The following is a 20,063-nucleotide window of genomic DNA, read 5'->3' as shown; positions in this document are numbered from 1 at the left end:
TCCCATAGAACCCCAACTTACTACAGAACTGTATTAGACCAACATTCCACTTACGATAATTAAGGGGCTTTAAAATGAAAAAAAAAGGGTTATTTTAATAATAAAAATGTAAATTTATTTTAAAAATACTAAGACATGAAAATAGAAAAATGCAGAGAAAAGCATAGATGGTATTGTACGATAGTTATACAAGAATACATTTATTCAGCCCCTTTAAATTGCAGGTAATCAGATTTAGTATAAATGAATATAATTATGCACATTCATTCTGATACTCCTTAAAATAGATTTTTATCTCAAAGTTTAAGGTGTCTTTAAAGTTTTAATAGGAAATCTTCTGAATCAGTTCATTACACCAAAGCACAGCTAAATGGCAGCAGATTCCTTGCACTTCTCAGAATATACATTTTTCAAATTCATTTATAATGCTCAGTAACCTTGAATATAAAGCACAGAGCATTATGTTAATACAAAATATTTTCAATATTAACAAACTATCCCTTTACCACAAAAAGAAGTTTGTTATATTATGTTCTATAAAATACACATTTAATTTTTCTCAAGTTTTCAGGTCTTTATCCTGCAAAATCTTATTTTTTTGAGTAAACTTATTAATGCAATTAACCCCATTAACTTCTGAGAGAGTCCTTATGTGAGTACCAATTGCTCAGATAAGCAAGATTTTTCAGGTTTGGTCCCTCAGTTTGACAATTCTATAGTAAACAGAATAATTAGCTTCAAAGTTCCATATTCATCTTTGCTTTTGAAATGAAAAAAAATGTTTTTTACCTGAGTCTCTACCCCTTGCTCAAGTAACCGTTTAGCCTGATTTTCAACCTCAAGTCGAGCTCTTGCAATAAAAAGCAGGTCATTTTCAATTACTTCTATTCCGGAGAGGTCTATCCCTTGTGAAAGATAATCTATAAAAGCAACAGAATTTAGATAAAATTAAAAAATTCTGACATGTATGATAATGAAACATTTACAACATACAGATATTTCTGGCATTTTCACAAGATACTTAATGTAGAATGTATTCAAATAATTTATTTATTAAACAAACTGAAAATCAAAGGAAAATTATTCAACAAGTGAGCATTACTACAGTAAATTCACTGCACTCGTTTCATAGTTTTCCTGTAAACCCAGACATTCCAAATATGTGGGTGTTATAATTAAAGTGCAGAAATCATGATTTTCTTTGCAGCCTATATGTCAAAGATGACAGAAAAATCTATTTTTAAATCAAAGAGGAAGGATGGTCAAATCTCTTTTCAATATTACAAGAGTGTTTATCTGTTGACAAACAAAATTATGAGTGTTACTAAAATCATTCTTATATCCACAATATCCTTCTTTCTAACCCCATTTGAAAAAATGTCTCACTCAAATAACGTATTTCCACATTTCTGTTCTTTTATAGCTAACTTATCCAGAGGCCTGATCTTGATCCTCTCGGCAGATACAGGGCATGAATTTTTATTTCTCTCTTCTAGTTCCCTTTGAGTACTTTCAAAAAAGAATCCCAGGAAGACAACAAAAGCAAACATTGTATAATCAGGTCCTAATTTTACACTTTCCTTCCACATTAGGACATTATGAGTTTTGCAATTGGCGTGCGAAAATTGTTTCCTCCTGTTCGCCAGTACTTCAGCAGATGATAACTGAATGCTGCCAGTTGCTTTGTGGCACGGGCGCATACTACAGATGATACGGCAAACCATCTTTAACAATTCTACATCTAAATTAGGTGAAAAAATCAAATTTACACACATGCCCCCAGAATAATGCCCTAACAGATCATTTCTAATAGGTATAATACATGTCACAGATACCAGACAGATTATTTTTTAAAAGTATCTGAAGTCATTGCCCTTTCCCTGTACACCCCGACAAAACTCATATTGTGTGGCTTTCCAATCCCCATAAACTTATTCACTGCCATCTCCCTCCCAAATTCATGCTGTCTTCCTTTCAAAACATTATGATATGCCTCCTTCAACTTATTGGTAGCTGCCTTTCCAAGCTGAGGGGAATGAAGGGAAATGAGTAGGTTCTCAGTATCTTCTCCCCTCCCATGCTGTACTCAGTGGCTGAATGGAGAAGGAAGCCGTGCTATGCTGAGGGCTGTCCTGGGCTCAGGAAGAAGTGGTCAGTGGAGCACCTATCCTGCTTTTCCTTCCAGCAGGCTCCCATGTGGTACCAAAGCCCAGCAAGAAAGCATAGTTTAGCAGCCAAAGCAGCTCTCTCTTCCCTCCCTCCTATCTCCAAGAAGGGACGGCCAACCACTGGTGGGGCTCCTGAGTACCTATAGCCAAGTTGACAGAACAGTTGCTCAAACTGCTCCTAGCTCACATAGGATGTTGCTGCAAAGATTGCTGGCCAGTCCAGAGGAGATGGTGAATAAGAATTAGGAAGCACAGCCCCTCCTGCCTGCAGATTTAAAAAGGCAGCACTCCATTGAGTTTCATCTGTAAGTATTCAAGTTTTTTCCCCTCACGAAAACAGATATTCTGCAGATGTTGATGGCCATGATTCTTGCTAACCCCTAAGAAAGCCTCCTACTTGCCACACACAATTAGGAGAGTACATTTTTCAAGTCCTTAAATAAGCAATACTGTCATTTCCTCACAAATCAGTCTTCAAATTAGGTTTCCTCATGCCAGCACAGTACATAGCATTGACAGTACATCAGCAAATCAAATAAAAAATTGGTAGATCAGGGACATGGCTATTGTGCTGAATTGGATACAATTACAAAAGAAGTCTTGCAAATCCACATGCAGAAAGAGTAAGGAGAGTACATATTGAATATGTTTATACAGTAAGATTTCTAAATTTGATATAGCTGAACTCTAGAGAAACATAAAAAAATATGAAAGTTGATCACTTTTTTCAATGTGAATTCTGTGGCAATAGTCTGGTTCTCATGTCTGCTTTAGCTGAACATAATGCAATTTTAAGTATGTTCACTAGAAATACCAAGCACACAAATGTAGATAGCTAATCCGATATAAGAGCTATGGATCAGACTTGTACTTCTACTGTCTAAGCAGTGAAGAAATAATACAATAAAACTAAAGTCATTTTATCCTACAATAACTGAATACGTTGGCATGTTGTCTAATGGTCAGAAAGCAGCCTAGTATTTGGTAGCTTACGTGCGCACACAAAGTCAAATGACAAGATTTTGAGCAAAAGCAAAGAAAACAGTTAAGGTGGGTTTTCCTTAAAAAATAATCGAGGAATAATTGCGGTATAATACATCATAACCTACCAATCTGAAAATAATTGTTTTTTCATTGTAACTGACACTTAAAACTTGCTAATTTTTTAAAACTGTTATTAGAGACACATGGTGGGTGAAGTAATATCTTTTATTGGACCTGTGACACTTTGCATCCCATATTCACCATAGTGATATAATTATGACATGATTATGACATAATTATGATGCATCTTGTGCAAGATGTGTCATGTAAAGTGTCAATGGAAAAGTTATGGTTTGCTGAATATGATTATCCTATTTGTATGAATGTATCATTTTTGTATCGGGAGTTATGATTATTGACTATGTATTTATATTTCAAATGTGCATGCATCTGGTTAATACCCATAAGCTTTACATACAGTCTGCCAGCAGACTATGAATGGCCTATTCAAGTTGAATGGCACATCAACAAAGACAATGGGCCAAGGAGAAAGCTTATCTTCACCTGATGAACTGTCAGTCAGCCTATGGATAATGGCTACCATGACTCATCAGAGCATGCAAGGGCTTGTGACCAGTTCACGTGGTACTGAACTCCATTTTGGTACCTGTATTTTTCCACAAACTTGGCTGGGAACGTGGCTTGGAATAAGCTATAAAAGGGGGAAGTGACATCACCAAGGGGCCTCACTCCCCACCTGGAAATACCTGAGGAACAAAGACTGAACTGGGGGAAGTGCTGGTCCCAGGCAGAAAAGAAGGAAGCCTGTCTGTGTACGAAGCCTTGGTAGACTGTTTATACCATCTAACAGGGTGAGACACTGCTTAATTCAAATCCTATCTAGGATTAGATTGCGATTTTATTTATTGCCAGGTAATCTACTTTGATCTGTTTACTATCACTTAAAATCTATCCTTCTGTAGTTAATAAATCTATTTTATATTTTTACCTAAAACAGTGTGGTTTGAGTGAAGTGCTTGGGGAAAAATCTCAGCTCAAGACCAAGAGCTGATGCACGTCAACTTTCCTTTGTAGAAGCGGCAGACTGGGTAATAACTCATATAGTGTTCAGGCTTTTGACTAAGATAGGACAGTACAGCTCCAGGGTGGGAGGCTGGGGAACTGGGGGGTATTTTGGCTGGAGCCTCTCTCTCGTTGGTTCATGCAGTGGCTGGCAGAGCATTCATGAACATAGCTGGGTGTGGCCCCTCGCTGTAGATGTTTGTGTGAGGGCAATCTTGGAGGGCTTTGCAGCTTGTCACAATGTCACAGTGTGAGAGGGAACCCAGATTGGTAAAACAGAGGGCACAGTGGTACGCCAGTTCCAGGACCAACTTCTGTTGGTGAGAGACAAGTTGGTCCAATAAAATATCCTGGGACTGACATGACTACAACACTACTTAAATTGTTATTGTTATTTTAATTTATGATGTTATTTTAAATTCTTAAATTATTTCTTATGCATGGCATATATTATGGGATAATTTCATATAAAAGGACAAAACCTTCTTACTCCCACACATATTATGCAAACCTTAGTTTAAAAAAGTTGGGTTTTATTTTGGACAGTAGCTAAACTTCATGAGTGAAAACCTGGTCCTGTTAATGTCAGTGAGAGTTTTGCCATTCATTTCTATGGGGATAGGATTTACCACATACATTTTTATTAGGGCTGTTGATTAATCACAGATAACTCATGCGATTAACTCAAAAAAATTAATCACGATTAAAAAATTAATCGCAATTAATTGCCATTTTAATCATACTGTTAAACAGTAGATTACCCACTGAAATTTATTTTGGCCTATACCACTTTGGATCGTTATCAAGCAGAACTAGTCATCAGTATAGACGCATGTCCTCTGGAATGGTGGCTGAAGATGAAGGGACATATGAATCTTTAGCATTTCTGGTACGTAAATATCTTGCGACACCGGCTACAACGGTGCCATGCGAACGTCTGTTCTCACTTTCAGGTGACATTGTAAACAAGAAGTGGACACCATTGTCTCCTGCAAATGTAAACAAACTTGTTGTCTGACTGGCTGGCTGAACAAGAAGTAGTACTGAGTGAACTTGTAGGCCTTAAAGTTTTACATTGTTTTATTTTTGAATGTAGGTTTTTTTGTACATAATTCTACATTTGTAAGTTCAACTTTCATGATAAAGAGATTGCACTACAGTACTTCCAATAAGGGAATTGAAAAATACAATTTCTTTTGTTTTTTACAGCACAAATATTTGTAATAAAAAATAAATATAAAGTGATAACAGTACACTTTGTATTCTGTGTTGTAACTGAAATCAATATATTTTAAAATGTAGAAAACATCCAAAATATTTAAATAAATGGTATTCTGTTATTGTTTAACAGTGTGATTAATCGTGATTAATGTTTTTAATCGCCTGACCACCCTAATTTTTATGTTTTATACTCTTCAGTCACTTGAACCCATGATCTTTTGTATGTCTACACTTTATAAGTGTTAAACTGCATCTTAACTAATTTAGTTCTGTTATTAAAAATCAAACCCACAAATCAGAACTACAATATGATGCTAAATCCAGATTAAAGTGCATAAGTACATTTTATTGGCATCTTATTTTGGCTTTAAAACGAGGTCGGAACTCAATGGCAAGTTAATGATTTATCATTTATTTTTAAAATCAAATGCTTTTCAGCACTGAAGATTTCTCATCTACTCACAGAACTGGAAAGCATTTTTTATCAGTAAAAGCAGTTAATGTTTTTGGAGAAGCAACATGGTTTAGTGGACTGGGATTGGGGTCAGAAAATCCATTTTAATTCCCACTCTCCCCCTTACTCACTATGTGACCTAGGGCAAATCTTTTAACCTTTTGGTTTCTCAATTTCCTCTTCTGCAAAATGGGGATAATCTTTACTTACCTTACAGAAATGTTGGGAGAGTTTGCTTGTTAGTGCACTGCTTCTCAAACCTTTCATTTTGTGGAATATCTCTATAAAGTAGAGATAGAAAAGATCTTGGACGGGTGATCTAGACCCTCTTCTTATCAATGCAGGAGTTTTCTGAATTGTACATTTATTGATGTTTTCTGTGCAAAACAGTGCTTACATCACTTCCCTTGGAGGAATACGCAACAGTCTAACAGATACCATGGTCAGGACATTCCCACCACCCATATACAACTCTAATTTGTTGTTGTTTTTTAAATATGACTCCACTGCTCTTAGTTACAATCATTGTACTATGCTAACTAATTCATTTGCCTCCTTGAAATTCATAGAATAATTAGATTTATGGCCTCACTTAGAAAAACTCTTTTAATCTTCCCTAATAAACCAGTCGCTCCAGCCCCCCAATATTTTTTGTTACTTTTATCAACTCATTTAACTCTAAGAATTTGTCTGACAATAACGTGCTCAAAACTGAACACAAAACATATCAGGAGTCACATCACAACCATGCAGACAGGGAGTATTATTCCCCTGCACTGTGACACAATACACTTGTATATGCAACCCAGCATAACAAATTTAAAACAAGGCTCGTGTAGTGCCACACGATAAAGCTTGATAAGGCAGAGAGAAAACCTACCCAAACAACACTGAATGTCTAATAGGCTTCAGTTTAACACAGACAGGCTGACAAATACTTTTGTATGTGGGTGTGTTTTAAGAACTGAACAGAGAGAGGAACGGAGGACAGCAGAAAGGAACTCCTCCCCTAAAGGCTGCTAATGAAGTACTGGTTTCAGAGTAACAGCCGTGTTAGTCTGTATTTGCAAAAAGAAAAGGAGTACTTGTGGCACCTTAGAGACTAACCAATTTATTTGAGCATAAGCTTTCGTGAGCTACTGCTCACGTCACGAAAGCTTATGCTCAAATAAATTGGTTAGTCTCTAAGGTGCCACAAGTATTCCTTTTCTTTTAATGAAGTACTGTACACATAGAGGTTTACAACACTGATGTTGCTGGGTGCAGCATGTCACTTTCCACCAGATTACTGCCGACCTATTTTTTCTGTGAATATGCTGGCAAACCATAGGGTTGACTTGCTCCTGCATCCATTGAAGTCAATGGGAGTTTTGCTACAGATTTCAATGAGGCAAATGATACCCTTAAGCGTGAGGAAACTGAGGAGGTTCAGAATCTGTTCTCTGAAGCTGACACACCAAATTAATGCATAACTTCTGGTAAAATGGGATAAAGGAGGCATGGGTATAGCCAGGGTCCCTCAGGTCCCACCACCACAGAATTTGCTGTGGATTCCTTTCATCATACCACAGAACAGTGCTCCAGAAGCTAAGCTTTTGTTGAACAAAATTAAAATTAAAATATGGCTCTGATCCTTTCTTCCCACAGGAAGGCCTGCAGAAGGGGCCAAAGGAGAGAAAGTCTCCCCTATTGTCTATTGCCCTTCCCAGAAATCAGCCATGGGGATGACCACCAAACTGCCTGGATCTGCTGGTTTTAACATACGATTGCAAGATATAAGCAGGAGGCCAGGGCCTCCTGTGGGAGAAAGTGTCTCCCTGCAGAAGCTCTGGCTCCAGTTCTTGACACCACACTACACCAGGCCTGCACTTCCAGGACCCTTCCCTGGAGAGACAGTTGATAAGTAATAAAGATATTGCTTTCCCTCAGAGTTCCACTGAGCTGCTGGGTGGATGTGCATCCCAATTCCTGTTCCTCCTACTCTGACTCTGGCCCATAGCCCAGACCGCCGCTCTTCATGTGGCCAAGGTATGCTCTGTCCAGTCTGCATACGAAAGGTCACTGCCCCGTGCAGACCTCAACCTTGTGTTCCTAGCCCTCAAACTTTGAAAATTCAAACTGAGCATAAACAGATGCATTAATGTCTTCCTGAGTCCACAGCCAGCCCAAACAACAGCTCTGAGAAGTGATTTCAATCATCTCAGTCAAGTGTGAATTCTGAAACCTAAAGGTGGTAACGTAGAATGTCAACTTGGATAACTATTTCAGTGGTGCTCATTTTAGAAAAAACATCCAGATAGCATGTTTATCCCACAATTTCAAAATGCTCCCATGTCTCCCCAGGTACCAGAAATGAAAACCAACCGCTGCCCAACTGCCAACACCTCTAGCTTCCTCCCTGAAAACTTCTACAATGAAACTATATATCATTGTCAATATTAAGTTATGTGCAACATCAAAAACAGAAAGCATGGTGACAATGCATTTAAATGGGAATCCAAAGCAGTAACATCAAAATACGTGCAGGATTCAGAGCTAGATCAGCTGCTGGAACTGTTTTTAGATTAGTGCAGGGACTCTCTTACTGGTTGAGAAGGTCACATGACCTTGAGAGTTTAAAAAGGAAAAAAGCCTCAAGGGACAGTATGTCCACACTAGAAACATCTATAAGTGTTTTTCTGCCAGCGCTAAAAACAATGGAAACTGTAATGTAGGCAGGAGATGTGCCATCTAAGCAGACAATATGGCCATAGACACGCCTATCCCTTCTCTACAATAAAACCTCTACCACTGGTAGCACTAGCAGAGCTGAACTGGTGAAGAAAAACACGGAACTTTCTTAGCATAGGCAAAGCCAGATAGTAACCACAAACATAGCACATTTAGAACAAAGTTTTTTCTAAACAGTAACAATGGCATATATACATCCCAGCCTGGCAATTTTAGCTGACAGGAAAAAACGTTTGTCTTGAAGAGTTTGAAAAGCTACCTCCAGTTACTTAATCGAGAGATTAACAAATCTTGAACCCGTGCTTCAGGCACTGCATCCCACTGTCAGTCATGTCTGCTCCCCATTTACAATCAATATGCATAGACTCACGGTCTCAGAAGTTTGAGAAGAAGAGAACTATTAGTGATTCAGTTTATTGCCCAAACACTATACAGAGAAAGGCTGATCTTCCAGTGAAAGCACTGGACTCAAGTGATCGGGGTTTAATTCCCAGATCTGTCATAGACTTCCTCTGAGACCTAACTCAAGTCATTTATTCTCTCTGTAACTCAGTTCTCTATCTGTAAAATTAGGTTAATAATACTTCCTTTCTCTCACCCTTTAACTGTCTTGACCATTTAGACTGTAAACTCATGTGTACAAAATGCAGCCCCAAACTCATTTTGGGCCTGTAAGGACTATTGTAATGCCAATAAAAAATAAACGACAACAGCACAGATTGGATGAGTGAACTCTTTGTTATTAATGCTACCATTGATCTTACTGAAGTATTTTAACACTGAGCACATATGAACATATTTTTTGACAGAGAGGTACTTATATTAGTTTTGCAAAAGTTTAAATTCTGTCTTAAAATCATAAATTTGAGGAACAACATATATTCTGGTTTATAAAAAACACAAATAAAAACCTTACATGTCCCATAAGATGTTGGTAATGCTCACCCAGTAATTATCACACCTTATTAAGCTTGGAATGCACTGCTGGAAACATTTTGGGGACTTAAAATACAGACTGCCTGATGAATCCCTTCATGAACAAAAATATTATATGCTAAAGAAAAATACACTGAGCACTAGGGATTAGTGACATTTATAATCTATATCAACCTGAGAAAGGGTTGGGACTTTAGGTCTCTTAAAGGAAGAGAGATTTTGGTCATTAGAATTCCAAATTTTCTTGGTTTACTAAATCTGAACAGCGTTTCTAATCTACCACAAGAGATGACGCTTAATTATGTGCTTTCTTTAAACCAACATTTCCCAGATAGTTATATAACAGGAGTTTAGCTGAGCAAGATAAACCTGACATCAGTACAGCATGTTATGTAGTAAAACAATATCCTGAGCCAAATAGCTGTTTTTGTAACTATTTAGACAACTCCAAAGCTTGGAATCTTTCTATATTTGTGATTTAATTTCTGACCTCTAATGCTACTCTGACAACTTCATACGATGAAGATATGGAGGGGGAAATGCCAGATTAAAACAAAACATTCACTGAGAGTTGTAAATTATGATAAAATAGAAATCTATGAGTATAAAGACAGAATCCGTATGTGCTTCATACAAAGCACATAAAAGGGATGTTGTAATCTATATTACAACTGTATTGATCTTGACCACTCACTAGAAGGTAGCAAACAGAAACGTACTAATAGCAATGGTGAAATAACAAAAGGAGAACCATGAAAGCAAGAAGTAAACCAATATGATGAGATGACAAGGCTTGAGAGCTTATTCAAGTCAAACAGAAATCTTTCAAAATTTGGATATACAGAACCAGTAAAGCCAATAAGCAGGAGCATAAAATTACAACACACAATATGGAAGAGGGAAATTAGAAGGGCTAAAATTGATTTTGAAGAGCAAATAGCTAAAAATGTAAAAACAACAGATTCTTTAGGTATACTACTAGCAAGAAGTCTGAATTAATTGATGGGTCTGCTGGATCAGCAAGGGTTAAAAGTAAAAGCTGAAAATCAATCATTTTTTTTATATAAGTATTCACAATCAAAGATGGGGAGGTGCATGCACTGGACCTGCTCTTTTCTGGTAATAAAGATGACATTCTACTAGAGATTGAGGTATCAGAAGAGGAAGTGTTGGAGCAAAAATGATCATTTAAAAAGCAGTAAGTCACCTCATAGGCCCCGATGATATCCCCCAAGAGTTCTGATGCGGCTTAAGAATGAAGTGGCTGAAAAGCTAACAAAAATGTGTGATTGCTTATTAAAACAGCTACTGCATTGGCGAGTAGCAAACGTTGTACCTATGTGACCCAGACAATTTAGAGATCAGTAAGCCTTACAACTGGAGCTGGCAAGTTGTTTGAAATAACTAAAAACAGAATATTAAAACATCTGAAATAGCAGGATATAAGTCTAACCAGCATAATTTCCACAAAGGAAAAATTGATTAGATTTCTTTGAATTTATTTAGAGCTCTAGAAGGCCCTTGACTAGGACCCTTGCAAGAGGCTACTAAAAAAGCTACGTAGTCGCGAGCGTATTATAATGGATCAAAAACTTGCTAGGAGATAGAAAACAAAGGACAGGAGTATATGCTCAATTTTGATCATAGCAAAAGGTTAACAGCAGGGTGCCTCAAGATTCTACACAAGGACTAGTGTTTAATATATTTATTGACAATCTGGAAAGGGGGGTGAGTAGCAAGGTAGCAAAATCTGCAGGTGGTACAAAGATATTTAGGTTAGCCATGATTGGCGAGGACTATGAGGAACTTCAGAGAGACCCAAACAAGCTATGCGACTGGGTAGCACAACAGTAAATGTTCAATGTTGATAAATGCAAAGTAATGCACTTTGGAGAGAAAAAAAATAAACTAATCATACACCTTATGAGGTTCTTAGTTAACTGTATTAACTCAGGAAAGGAATCTGGGCATTATTGTTGACAGCTGAATAAAGAGTTCTGCTCAATGTGCAGTTGTGGTAAAAAAAAGCAAACAATGTTAGAATGCATATGGAAATGGATGAAAAATAATATGGAGCATATTAAAATGCCATTATATAAATTAATAGTGTGGCATCATCTTGAATACTGTGTACAGTACTGGTCATCCCATCTCAAAAAGAATTACAGCATTAGAGGGCATCCAGAAAAGAACAAATATATGAGGAAAAACTCTCATATGAAGAGATTGAAAAGACTGGGATTGTTTACCTTAGAAAGGAGACAAGTAAGACAGAACATGATAAAAATATGTAAAATAAATCAATAGTATAGAAAAGGCAGATCAGGAGCTTCTGTTCTCCCTGTCCCATAACACAAGAACAAGGAGGTACTCAGTGAAATTAAATTGTTGCAAATTCAAAACTGATGAAAGGAAATACTTTTCCACAAAATGCATAATGAAGCTGTGGACCTCAATGTCACAGGAAGCCATTGAGGCAAGAATTTAGCAAAATTCCAAGAAGAACTGAACGTTTATGTGAAAAAGACTATTCAGAGTTACAAAATGCTTACAAATTTGGGAAGGGGTAATAAACCTCAGGCCTCAAACCAATCTTTAAATACAAGGATTAGGAGGAGATCAAATTTTGGGGAGCAGATTACCCTACATATACCCTACCCTACATCTGCCTAAAGTGAGGTTTCTCGCACCTTCCACTGAAGCATCTGGTGCTGGCCACTGCTGGAGATGAGCTGTTGGACCAGATGGACCACGGGTCTGTTCCAATAGGGCAATTCTTTATGTTCCTAATAATAACACTAAGTATAGGACTGGCTGTTGAAAGAGGAAGTTATTGCATGGTTACGATTACAAACAGTACTTGATTTACGGTTCTCTCATATAATTGAAGCTCTTCAGGGCAGACAATATGTCTATCTCTGGAAAGTACCATGTGAATTTATGGTGCTATGTAAGTTACTCCGAAGAAGACAGATACCACTGTATGTTGGCATAATTTAGTTTACTACATGACAATTTCAATAAATTTAAATCCCGGGAACCACACTGGACAGTGATGGTAACTCCCGTGAATAATGGACTTGTATAGTGGCCAGTAGTTTAATCAAAAATTGCAATAACATCAGTGCATTTTTACAGATTGATTTATTAGGAAAGAATTAAATTCTTTAGAGAAGTTAAACAGAAGAATATATTTTTTTAAATATTTCAGCCTTAGCACACAATGCCTACGAGAAACAGCATTTCACCAGTGTACTGTAGAGACTTCGCTAATGGCATATTTGTTCATCAGTAGTACTACATAAGTGTAAATTATGGGGAACCAGGATACAGAGTAGCAAATGAACAAAGGATGACATAACACATTAAAACTTTTGGAACAACAGAGAGAACCCCACACTAAAAAGCAACAATACTGTTTAAAGTACTGTATTAAAGCTAGAGTCAAGGTTATCCTGTAGTCAGTCTAAAAATTGTTGAAACTTTCATTACTCAGGTTAAAGATTTTCCAGGCTTAGTCTCTTTCCAAAAGGTGAGTTTTCATTTGGAATTGTGAGCAAAGACAGTGCAGTCATTTCTAAGTATGAAAAAAAAATTAAAGGAGGACTTTTCTCATAAAATTCTTGCAGCTCCCCTCTGCTTTAAACAGTTCTGCTGCTGAAACATCTGTGCAGGTATTTGAAATATGGTATCAAAATACACATTTTAGTTGCAGGAGGGTAAGTGCTCCAGTGAAAACTGGTTTTTGTTTAACAAAATTATCCTTTGAAAATTGCACTTCATGCATGCATAGTACAATTGAGTTTAACTTTTTAGTATTTTAGCAGCATTCAGCATTGCAGTAGGGCTGGATTACTGGGGCTACACACTGCATGGGGTTGGCTGCTTCCCCTAGTGCTATGTGCTCTAGTCACAGAGCCCCAGCAGAGGGTATGACAATTGAGGCAGCCTCAAGATAGTTTCTCAAAGATATTTGGGGGGGAGGAAGGGGATTTAAAGATCTGGGGCATTTGTGACAAAACCAAACAGTTGGAAAATATACAATTCAATCTCAAACTGTAATTTGTACCAGTAATTAACCACATACACGTTATTCCACACTTTTAAACAGGTCCCTGCCATACACATTGTTTTATCTTACCTGGCTGCTTCACTGTAGGGGAAAGACCTAAACTTGTCCTCATTGATATTAAAGAGCATCTAGATAAAGAGGAAATGGTTTTCTCCAGCATGGTGAAACAAATGGCTTTAGAAAACTCCTATCTGTGGGGTAGGGGTTGTCATGCCTACCATACACTTGGGTTTGTTTTTTTCTGTTTCCAAAAAATGACTATCATTGAACTGAACAGAGAGTTTATTTTATCTTAAATACTTCCTACCTAGTACTGTTATCATCTATGACCAATCCCTCCCACAGTGGAAAGTTGTACATTTCTCACAGGAGAATGCGTTTCTGAGTTTATGCATGCATTAAAAGAACAAGAACAATATTGGGGGATGAGTGAGGAAAATTGATTATCTATTTTTAAAAGCATATGAAAATAGAGTTTTATGCATCTTGATGGAAGAGTTAATTCTTTTTTGTTCTCTCAGTCTGGAAATCAGATGCCAGGCAGGATCTGGAACTGATGGAAATGAATTTACTTCTATTTTTATCATCATCACTGACTTGACAACGAGCACCATATTTTGGAGGCATTCCTGTGAAAATGCCATGATTCAGAAAATAGCTTAAAAGCATCAAGACAAACATTACTTAGGTCTAATTGCAAGTTATGCCTCAGAACTCCCACATTCACTTAGGGCTAAAACAGTAGGGTTTGAATTTCTTTAGCTCCGCCCCCTTCCAATTTTTTCTAATACATGTAGATGCGTGACCTCACTGAACATTACTTTCATTCACTGTACCAACCAGATTCATATTCTTTTGGTAAGTGAGCTTTGGGTTTTTTTTCCAACAGAGGCAGATTGGCTAGGAAATATCTTTTTTTCCCAGCCTTCCCTATCAGAATACTGCGTAATATACAGGATGGGAAATAAAACCCTTTAACATTATCCTCACCAGTGACTTAAAACACAAAACCAAACCATTTGGTACAATTGTGTACATTCTGAAAGCAAAAAACTTAAATTGCTTCTATGAGGTAACCCAGCTGACACTGACTTATCCCAGGATCTTAAAACGTGCTTCTGAAAAACAATGTGAGATATATATATATATATATTATATATATAAGCTTTATGAATGCACTAGGAAAACACATACACACAGCCTTTCAGAGTGTTTGTGTGCTAAGAGGGGGAACGGGGTGTTTTCATACATGCATACTAGCACATTTATTTTGTTGTAAAAATCTGGCATTAAATTTATTTAATGTGTGAAACACATTAACTTGTTACTCCTTAAGACTGGAGTAGGAGGTATGGAATTACTGCTGGGAAAAAGAATTCCAGCCCCCCAAGGGTTTCCCTAGCACATATCCCAGTTGCTCAGTCAGTGACTGCTTACTATTTCATATATTTGAGGAAATGACATATGTGGGTACGATGCCCTCACTGTATGCTATGCACTCTGGTGATCCTGCACTTTTCCAAGCAAAAACAAACAACAGTTATTCTGTTGTACCACAAAATCAAGGCTTTGTGTGAGCTTTTTGATGTGCCATAGACGTTATTTATATTATTATGGTGAAAGGTTCTAATGGCTGCCGGCAGGTGAGTCTTGTATGCAAAGACAATCACTGATTTCATCAAAGCCAGTGGATGCACCAAGCACTTTCATGCTCAACGAAAGGAGCAAGCAAACTACCTTATGTAGGAAGAATAGCTGGGAGCTATGAGTCTACCACATGAAGCAATAGGCTATGTGGCAGGTCAGAGCTGAGCCATGTGGACTGAGAGGTTTCCCAGGTTGCAACACACTGGTTAGGATACTGGTTTGCAGCCTGTGTGTGTTCTGGGCAGAGAAAGCCTGGAGAAGGACTTGCAAGCATGACGCTGAGAGAAAGCAGAAAGATAGGACAGATGTTGCTGGAGTGACAGATTTGGGGATTTCTGAGCAAGGAAACTGCCTATAGTTGTTTCTATTGTGTTCCCAGAAACAGAACTTTGTAAATATTTTTTCCTAAATAACTAACTTTTCACCAAGAATATAACTGATACATACCACTGATTTCTTACTCTAATGGAAACAACCCTGTAAGGCCCTGAATTTTGGCTAGCCTCAGGGGCCAAAAGGACAACAATACATTTACACTGCAATAACTTTATTATGGTTAACAGCTGTAACTGAATGAGAAAAATGTGAAAAAGCAACTGTAGGAATTCTCAAACCTTTTCATAGTTTGAGCCACATCTTGCAAATGACAAGGGCAGAGAGATTAGATGTGGCCAAGTGGCAGCAACTAAAACTTAAAAGGCAAATCAAAGTAACACCTACAGACAACCCCATCTCTCACCCCAGCAACAAAAGAGGCAGTGAAAGAGCGACTGGTGCAGTTATACCACTGCATTGTTTCAGTCTGCCTGTATCCATCTGTTGTGTCTTGTCTTAGAGGGGCAGGGATCATCTTTTTGTTCTGTATTTGTACAGTGCTTAGCATAATGGGGTCCTGGTCCATGACAAGGTCTCCTAGACACAATGGTAATATAAACAACAACAGAGGAAACAGCTGCCCCGTCCCCAGTGTGTCACTGGCTTACCCTGCCTTTAATGCTCAAAGTTAACAGCACCCTTACTGTTCTGGGCCTTGCAAACCAGCTTCTACCTACAGTCTTGATGGGCTCATGCAATGTCATGGCCTAATCAATGCCTGCAACCCTGCCAGTTTCCTCACAAATCCAACCTCCTTTGGCACAAACAGTAGTCTGATGCCTAATTTACCCCTCAGCCTCTGGGGAGTTGGGAGACGCAGCCATCAATCCCAGTTACTCTAGCTCACCAATATTAAACTGTCCCCAGTTATCAAGAAAAGTCACCCATAATTTCAACCCTTTTGAATCACACTATACCATGAATTTAACTGAAGCACCTGAATACCCAAATGGAGAAGTTCATGCCCATGAAACAGAATCCACACAATAATTTCAAAGTTCAAAAGGCATCTGTAACCCAAACAAACCTCAGATCCCTGTAATTATCTGATACAGAGCACATAACCCTGTAAATACAGTTGAATTTCACACAGTCAATGTAACCATTAACATCTAAGGGAGGGAGATTAGATATTTGTGGTGGCAGAGCAGGAAGAGGCCTTCTCCTGATGCTCCTAACAAAGGGAGTTTAGTTACCTTCCTAATCCTGTAGTCCAGCATTAGCTGAGATGGTCAGCACTCTTTCATAAAGATACTATATGGGAGTATCCACCTCCCCTCTCACTCAGGCTTGCATGTGTCACCTACTCACTCATTCATAGTCATGCAACAACACTGGGGCATCTACATCAATTTCTGAGATGGAAAAATAACCAAGTATTGATATATTTTTGACTTCCTTGTGTTAAGCATTCTGTCCTTTTTGAAAATGGATGTCTATAGAAACAGCTGTGAGCAAAGAGGAGTCAACAGTGTGTGATCTGACATTTGCAGAGCAGAGTTTAGGAACCTTTGAGACAGAATATCACAATAGTAGAAATTTAATATTATGTGTAACAAAGTGTTCACATCTCTTTTGCTACCCCGCTGCCTTTGAAAGAGTACACAAGGTTTAAGACCTAGAAAACTAAAACTCACTCCAGCTTCTTGCGAGAAAGAAAGTCTTTAAGAATCGTGATCATCCAGGCATGCTCAACAGCTCCAAAACCATTTTGGTCTAGCTAAGACAACATTTTTCTGAGTTCTCCATGATGACAAATTACTGAAGAAAGATCTCCAACTCTGATGTCATCTAGTGACTGAATTAAATCTTTTTAAAAATTAAGTATATTTTTGGTCTACATCATGTAAACTCAAAAGAATAAAAGAAAAAGTTTAGAACACCAAAAAGGCAAAAAATCAGATATGCAATACATCTCTAACATTTACATCTATAACATAAGGCAAAACCAGATATTGTCATTTGCACTAATATATTTCTGTATCATCTGAAACATTTTATCAACCTTTGTATCTTATATATGATCATGTTATGTATTATTTCAAATATAATCAAGGATATTATCAATTCATACGTGTGCCAGCATTCCACCACATTTTATTCTTCTAATTAAGGCACTATTATTCATTAAAGATTCAAGATTAAAAAAACACTCCCTCCACAATCAATCCACTGTGGCTTCTCTTGAGACAGTAAAAGTGACAGCAATAATCTCAGGAGATAGCCAGATTTTCAAACTCATATTGGAGTTATTTTAGAGATACTAGTGCTCTCCTGGAAGCTGAGTCAATGAACCCAAAATTAGAGCCTTCGAAATACCCCTGCAGGAATTCTTTGTGGGTACATAAAAGTCATATACTTCACTGATCCCCAGGTAAACCTAGTTGCCCCAACTGCCCTAAAACACACACATGTAAACAGACTTAATAGAAGAATGGATGCAAAGTCACGTACAGCATATGTGTGAGAAATAAGGAGATAGAAAAGAGAGGGGACGGAAGAAAGAATGAACACAGAGGAAAAAAAAGAGATAAGAGGCACCAGGGGAAAATGGTAAGGGAATATAAGAGAGGAGGAGGAAGAGATGGGAATGGCAGAAGAATAAATAAAAATAAGGAAGAGAAATTGGGGATAGAGAAAAGGAAGAGTAGGAAATGCAAAATGATACAAAGTCCCATCCGTATGTACAGGCTGGACTTGTTAATTAGCAGGAATCATATAGTACATATCAATAATTTTCCTCTTCAGCAGTTCCCTCCCCTAACCAATTCAATAGTGTGTTACTTACTAACCTATGCCCACTGCATTCCCACTCAAACTTCAGGAGAACTTCCAAGACTGGGAAACAAAGGAACTGCAAAGCTTTTTATATAAATCTTCAAATTGCACATACACATCACTCAGAATTTAACAAAAGTTCCTTGCAGAATATCTCTTAAATTCTAGCAGATGTACAATATACAATCCCTCCCTGAAACTATGCTTCATATCAGTATGAAAGTAGCACAAAATGGGGAGGAGGGGAGAACACACTCACTTCTGCAGTAAATAACTGTATTAATGACATATTGCAGTCATTTCATAAACTCATATCATAGCAATTATAATTTCCACCTAATTGGACTGCTCCATTGGCTGAAGAATGACTTCTCGTTCCAGGAAAGAGATGAGGGCTCATCTAATCAAAGATATTTGCCGCAGTGTTTTTGATTTACCAAAGCTCCTAGTATGGCTAACTAATAAAAATAAGGAAATATTGCACGGTGTAATATATACTTACATGGTGGCCTGTCAGGTGTCACCAGTCTCGAACCTAGGCATGGGGTTGCTGAGCAAGAGCCTTACCCTCTGTGCCACTGCACCGTAAGGTCAGATGAGGGAACTGCAGTTAACACTCAGGGGTGCTGGAACAATTTGTATAGTGGAGGTGCTTAGAGCCAGTGACCCAAACTGTAAACCCTGTATATGAAGGAAACCACTTCAAGCCAGGGGTGCAGGAGCACCCCCAGCATCCTTTGTTCCAGCACCTATGCTAACACCCCACTGCCAGAGGCTACATCTATTGACTCAGCTGGGACAGGTATAGCAATAGACAACTCATTGGACATGACCAAGCATAAAGCTTCCTGTTCCTTTCCCACCCCTTGTCTGAGCAACTAGTTGCCAGGCCTGCTGCTGACCAGAGATCCTAAGATCAAGTCCCTGCCTCTTTGGCCTGGTCCTGCTCCTTGCTCTTGTTTCCAAGCCTGGTTCCTTGCCTTAATTCCAGTGATTGATTCCTGCTTGACCCTTGGAGTGACTTCTGACTCCAGTTCCAGCATTATCCTTGGCATGGCTACTGACACTGACCTTTGGTGTGGCTCCTCACTCCGATTCTGGATTGATCCTTGGTGTGAACTCCAACTGTGACCCAGCTCCCACGCCAGCTCTAAACAGGTCAGACCGCCCCATTACAGGCCCTGACATTGGCTTAACAGTACCATGGCTTTTGCATGGCTTTAAACATTTTAAATGTTTTATCATTTCACAGTCAAATGGCATTTTTGAGCAAACACTGTATACAGGGGCAAATATTAATATAAATTTCCATAAATACTATACTGTGCTGAAACTAATTTAAACAATTATAAGAAAATGAAGGAAAACTTATGATCTATACCAAGATCTTCCAGAAATATTAATAAATCCCTCAAATCTGTCCTCTCTGAGACAGCAGGGAGATCAATGCAATGATTCTGGTTCTAAATGTCATCAGATTTAATTAATAAGCAAAAATAAAACAAACAGGTACTTAATTGTTTGGTGCCTACTGTACTGCTGAATTGCTACAGAAACAGATGTAGTCTAGGGGTTTAGATACAAGATAGGGAATCAAGATTTCGAGTCATAGTTA

At 38.0% G+C, this 20,063-nt stretch overlaps 1 protein-coding gene across 3 annotated transcripts in view; it reads right to left on the bottom strand.

Moving 5' to 3' along the window:
* Positions 1-20,063, bottom strand: part of COG5 (component of oligomeric golgi complex 5) — a 310,681-nt gene that overhangs the window by 182,555 nt on the left and 108,063 nt on the right. For all 3 annotated transcript variants that reach the window (XM_077835367.1, XM_077835376.1, XM_077835383.1), the window contains exon 7: positions 790-920. In XM_077835367.1, coding sequence (XP_077691493.1) covers positions 790-920 — 131 coding nt within the window. The remainder of the gene's footprint in view (positions 1-789; positions 921-20,063) is intronic.

The sequence above is a fragment of the Eretmochelys imbricata genome, chromosome 1 (assembly GCF_965152235.1).
Source record: "Eretmochelys imbricata isolate rEreImb1 chromosome 1, rEreImb1.hap1, whole genome shotgun sequence".
Taxonomy (NCBI): domain Eukaryota; kingdom Metazoa; phylum Chordata; order Testudines; family Cheloniidae; genus Eretmochelys; species Eretmochelys imbricata.
This window is presented reverse-complemented; position numbering and strand designations above follow the sequence as displayed.